Source organism: Ananas comosus, unplaced genomic scaffold, assembly GCF_001540865.1.
Source record: "Ananas comosus cultivar F153 unplaced genomic scaffold, ASM154086v1, whole genome shotgun sequence".
Lineage (NCBI taxonomy): Eukaryota > Viridiplantae > Streptophyta > Magnoliopsida > Poales > Bromeliaceae > Ananas > Ananas comosus.
The window spans coordinates 10,553-16,535 of NW_017890553.1; the positions used below are offsets into that span (position 1 = coordinate 10,553).

Sequence of the window (5,983 nt, forward strand, 5' to 3'; positions counted from 1 at the left end):
CATACGTGTTTCGAAGGTGGACAAGCCTCGGGCTCTTCAATGCAGGAAGTGCGACAAGTCCCTTCAAACATTGTATACACCAATATAGCCGACTTCCATTCCAACCGCATCCGATAGCTTAACGACTTTTTAGTGGTGATCTGTGGCAAGATTATCATCTACCTTTCCGAATTCCTTCTTATTGTTTTTCGTTAATAATCTTTGCTCTTTTTATGGCTACTACACGATTCGTCTTTTTAGATACTACGCCTTGTAGACATACCGTTCCGCCATGCCAGACTGTTCCTTCATGCTACGAAGTTGTTCTTTGCTTCTTCGAGCTCTTTCTTTCGTTGAATATCTGAAAGCAATCCTGTTTCTTTCCCATTTCTTCCAACAACAAACGCGTGGCCTCGTAGCTTGTTAAAGAATTTTCTAACATCCGTAACTTTTCTTTCAACATAGTGATTATATGCTTAGTATTAACCGTTTAAGAGTGTACAAAACAAGCTGCTGCGCCGCAAACAATGAAAGCGAACAATATAAAATTAAAATGAAAATTCATGTCAATTGTAATGATCCTTAATTCCAGAGCTAGGTTAGTTTTAGCGACAACCCTGTAGCCACCTTCATAGCAGGTACGATCGGGATTGCTGTTCCTCTTTTATAAGTTTTCTTTTGACCTATCGGCGCTGAACGTGAAATTTCCTTGCTATTTTCTGCAACGCCCAGGGCATGATTTGATCTTACTTTGCACACTCATCAATGTTTGAATATAGTGCCATACAGTTGCATGTCAATTAGAAATATATATAGTAAAAATCACAATAGTTTAAATATACATATTTATTTGATTATATGTAGTAAGACACTTCGCTAGTTCTTCATTATATGATAATTCGTCTGATTTTATCAGTGAAATATTTTTTAAAATTTATTATTTTATAATAAAGATGAAAAGATTACCTTCATTAGTAGAAAAAAAAATTTGATATTAAAAAATGATTATTGAAAATAAGCTTTTTTTTTGTTTATAATTACTCTCCTGGCAGTTGTCTACGCCGTCAATTTGATTAGTTCCAACTGCTCAATAAGGACTCATTGGAATTACACATTGTAATACAATCATAATACACAACCAATTTAATCAGCTCACATTTAACTAGAAAAGTCTATTTGTCATAACTATCATAATCCAAGTAGAAATCTTATTGCCAGAAATCAAATTCAATTTGTTGAAATTTGTAATAGAGTTTATTAAGCATACTTAATTCTATGTTTATTTTTTTAGATTTCTTGAAATGCCCTCTTTCAGTTCCTCACCACTACGTACGTCTCCGTATAACTCCAAATACTTGAGATCAAATCCTACCTATAGGTTGATTAGCTCTGCCTGCTCTTCGGGCCTAAGCTAGTTTTATTATGACGTCTAAAAAAATCCCTTTTATATTTTTAAAAATATCTCTATAATAATAGAAAGTATTCAGTTATTGCCCTTCAATCATAATAATGAGCGACGTATTTAAGAAGTTGGCTAAAAATTTGAGTTATATGGGAGGTCTAATTTGAAACGTAATAGTTTTTTTATATTTCTTAACTAATTTGTCTTTAAAAAAAAAAAAAAAAAAACAAAAAAAAACAAGCTAATAGTTTTTAACTATTTCTGCCGAAAAAAAAAAGGAAAAATTACAATAGTGATTTAAAGAGGTTTGATCATTTCAAATACTTCTAATCTTTTTAAAGCATAAAAAACCAATGTTTACTAACACGGCTGTCAAATTTAGGTTCAGCCTAATCTGCATGTGAACTGTTTTGTATATACAATTGATAGAAAAATGTTTGGAATACCCACTTTTAATATACAATTATATCATGTATAGTTATGGAGTTCCGGTTATTAAGAATAGTTTATTCCGAGAGATAGTATAAAGTTTAGTATTAATCAAAACTGGAAATACGACTATTTCATTTACATAAAATTGACGTTGTTGCGGGAAATAAAAAAAATAATGTTTGGATAGATAAGATAGGAATAAAAGAATTAATAGTCGTAGTTATAATAGAAAATAACTTATATTAATTTAAATATTAAATTTATAAATTAAAATTTTAAATTTAAATAATAACTTTAAAATTGAAATTCAAAATAAAAATTAATTTTTTAAATCTGAAATATTAAAATTTAAATTCTAAATTTTAAAATGTAATGATTAATTAAATTAAATATTATCAATATTAAATTTTTAAATTTAAAAATTAAAACTAATAATTAAATTTAAAATTTCAAAAGATCAATAATTTAAAATTTAGTATGTCTCAATTTTAAGCTTACATAATATTTTAATTTAAAAAATAAAAAATTAGATTTAAATTTAAAATTAAATTTAAAATTTAAATTATAATTATAAATTTAACACACCCCCCCCCCCCCCCCCCCCCCCCCCCCCCCCCCCCCCCCCCCCCCCCCCCCCAAAATTTTTGGTTAAAGAGAGAATAACCCCCTATCCCCCCTTTAACCCCAAACCAAACAGGAGCTTAGAGTTTAATAGTAAGATAGAGTTTAGAGTTTAGCATATAATATGATGGCATATATTTAGAGTTTAATAATAATATTTAGAATTTAATAATTAATGATTAAAGTGTAATAGTAATATTACTATGTCATCAATAATATTTTATTAAGATACACTTGGGGGTACCTGTAAGAGCACTCATTGATTAATTTAGGCACATTCCGTCCCGACTCCCACTAAAACCTCAGCCTTCGTAACTCTACAGCAAATGCTTACAGTATTTTTTATTTATTTTATCAAAACTTTATGAGTTAAAACTTTTGGTTTAGTGAATAGTAAACTAAATTTATCACTATTGTGTGAATGTGGACCCAAAAGACGAAAAAGTTAAATAGTATATTATTCAACTACTTTTAAAATTTGTTAATTAACTAGAACTGAGTTGAATGCTTCTAAAAATATCAAAACTTTCATGCTTCTAATTTTTTAGTCCTTATATCTATCATTTTGGTCATTAAATTAAAAATCAATAATAATAATTACTTATGGGGTCTATTATTGTGCATGATTAAGGGCTGTCAAGGTTGATCTAATGGCGAAAAAGGGTATAGCACTGTATCTTGGTGCTTTTAAATGTCCCCGAGCCAAACTCTAATTAAGTATTCGTCCCAAGCAAAAAATTAAATGATAATTTTTTACCTATCTCTCCAAAAAAAAAAAATTATCATTTAATTTTTAATACATACATACCAACTTAGGAAACTAGAGATTTAATTTTAAATGGTCGTTCTGTTTAGCTCGCTTTTGTTTTCACTTGTAGGTAGTGCGACTACTAGATGCAAAATTTATAATATTTGCTGAAGCAGATAATAGAAATATATATATTTCTAAGTCTCATAATTAAAAGAATTAATTTAGTGCTTCAAATTTGACTGTAGAAGTAGGCTGTTCAAAATATTTTGATATTGCATTCTTTCTAAGCGAGTTATTCAAAAAGCACTGTAGCATATAATGAGACCAAACTAATCTAATTAAAGAGTATTAATGCTAGGGTTCAGCCCACTTTGGACTATAATTTTATAATTTTGGTCATTTAAATTGGAGGCTTATTATACGAGTTTTATAAATTTTTTTACACAAAATCAAAAAGAAATACTAAATCGTCAATCCAGAGAGAATTGTAGGACTACAATCTTTTTTAATTCAAGAGTTACAATCTTTTTTAAATTTAAAAATTAAAGAAAAAAAAATGATACGGCTGGTACGTAGGATTGCAAATCCTGAATTAAAAAAAGATTTTTGGGTTGTAAACTTATTAGGGAGCACTAATTTGGCTCCTGAGAAAACTGAATATTTTTATGAATGATTCTTTTATCCATAATTTTTTTTTGGAAAGAAAAGTAAAAAATAAAACACTATTTTTTTTTGTAAAATTCAGAAAAAAAATAAAAAAAGTGTTAAAAATAAAACGAGAGAAAATTAATTTTTCAGTCAAAAAATTATTTTCAAAAATATGTTTCGAATACTTTATCCGTCGGAAAATTAGTTTTAAATATATATGTTTGTAAAATAACGCAAAGGGGTCGTTCTGAGAACGCTTCCCGGAGAAAGCTTTCTGAAAGAGTCAGGCGGTGCGGCCAAACCAAACGGGGCGAAAGAGAGGGACAGAGAGAGATGCAAACCTCGGCAACCATTTGCTAGATAAGGATTGCCTTCATAGCCCTCTTTGCAATTGCATAGATAGCCGGTGTCGTTGAGGGAGTCGACGCACTCGCTGTTGTTGCTGACGCAGGCGTAGGAGGCCCGGTCTTGCTGGGCCTCCCAGCACGTCTTGTTTCTCACAGCCCAGTCGAGCACCACCGGCAGCTTTTTGCCCTGCAGCTCTCCCGTCGTGATGCAGGAGGTGTTGAATTTGAAAACTCTTTCTTCCACCAGCACGGCGTAGCCGCACTGGCTGAATTGGTACGTGTCGGAGCTGTTGAAGCCTAAGTCGAACGAGACATCATAGTAGGTGATCCCCTTTGGGATGGCCGTCTGGCAACAGCCGATGCCCGAGCACGAGCCGTTGATCAAGCTCTTCTTGTCCCCACACAAGGAGACGCACCCGGTGACGTAGCTGTCCGCCGTTTTGTTCATTCTGATGTAGGCCAGCGTCTCGCAGCCGACGGTCGTAAACTTGTTGAGGGTACTGGAGAACCGGTACGGCAACGCCGTGAAGTCGATAGTCCAGCTCTCTTCGCTTGTCACGCTGAAGTCCGTGGCGTTGTAGCATATGCTCAACACAAGGTTGGCGATGCGGGCCTGGCCCAATGATAAGGAAATGCTCAAGAACTCGTAGATGTCCAGGAAGGGCTTGTAGGTGCCGTTGCTGATCAACTTGCAGTCCAGTGTGAAGCCGGCCTCCATCGAGCAGTTACGGCCGATGCCGAACGGATACGGGATCTCGACATCGCCGCAGCGTGGCTGGCACCTGGGCAAGGCAATGGTTTGTGCTAAGGCGGATGCGAGCTGCAATGTCAGGAGTTGAATCAGAAACAGTCCCCCCAAAACAGCAATTCCTCCGGTGGTAACACAGTTTTTCTTAGGCTCCATAGTTTTAGTGTCCTCTCTCTCTCTCTCTCTCTCTCTCTCTCTCTCTCTCTCTCTTTGGATTCAACTTGTTCTACAATTCCTGTTTGATATAGAGCGAAGGGGTCCTTCTTATAGGGCTAATGGTTAGGCCACCATGCACTACCGAAGATTAACTACGACTCATTCAACAACTTATTCTCTTTTTTTCTTTCTTTTTCTTTAATATAATTCGGAAGCGACCTTTAGAAGTCGAGCTCTGAAGACGTGGAGTTTCCACACGGTTTACACGAGGGTAGATTACACGTTTACACTAGGGGTTCCCAACCTTTCTCGGAAATTTTATTATTTATTATTATTATTATTATTATTATTATTATTTGTTATTGAGTTTCTATTCGCTATCCGGTTTTTTAATTGGGTTCCTAGCCTCTATTCTCCGGATAATTTTGACCCAAGTTGACATGTGTGAACAATCACTTCTAGAACAGGTGGTGTATGATTTAATATTATTATGTAACATATTCATATCGTGTGACTAACGAAAAAATATCACTAATCTTAAACCTAAATAACTGGTTTCAAAATCTGACACTGTAGATCAATTTTCAGCATGTCGGTTTTTCGAGCTTGAGTTGCTGGTTTCGAAACTTCACCCTGTGTTCCAGAACATAATTTATGAGGTTCCAAAACATGATTCAATAAATCTGCGTTCAACATCTGTGGGTTTCTACGAAATCTTGTCTCAGATCTTGCTAACTTTTATTTTAAAGCCGCTTTCAACATAACACACAGAGACTAGTTGATTTCACATAAAATTATAAAAAGTAATTTTCGGTAAAAAAAAAATTTCGACGGAAGAAAAATTTTACATTCTTTAATATTTGATTTGTAGAAAAAAAAAATTATTTTTTGAGCGAAAC

General features: G+C 33.7%; 1 protein-coding gene across 1 annotated transcript; it reads right to left on the bottom strand.

The window, feature by feature from the left end:
* Window positions 1-699: 699 nt before the first annotated feature.
* On the bottom strand, window positions 700-5,316 carry LOC109703864 (wall-associated receptor kinase 2-like). Its single transcript, XM_020224588.1, has 2 exons — window positions 4,175-5,316; window positions 700-748 (listed from the first exon to the last, which is right to left on the bottom strand). The coding sequence occupies exons 1-2, from the start codon at window positions 5,082-5,084 to the stop codon at window positions 726-728; spliced, it is 933 nt and encodes a 310-aa protein (XP_020080177.1). The 5' UTR covers window positions 5,085-5,316; the 3' UTR covers window positions 700-725.
* Window positions 5,317-5,983: the final 667 nt, after the last annotated feature.

Bases quoted from the DNA above. Each gene is read 5' to 3' on its own strand.
- LOC109703864 (XM_020224588.1), bottom strand. From the start codon at position 5,084: ATGGAGCCTAAGAAAAACTGTGTTACCACCGGAGGAATTGCTGTTTTG. The intron at 749-4,174 runs GTTTGCATCTCT...CACTATATTCAA, and splicing joins TCTAGCAAATGGTTGCCGAG to ACATTGATGAGTGTGCAAAG.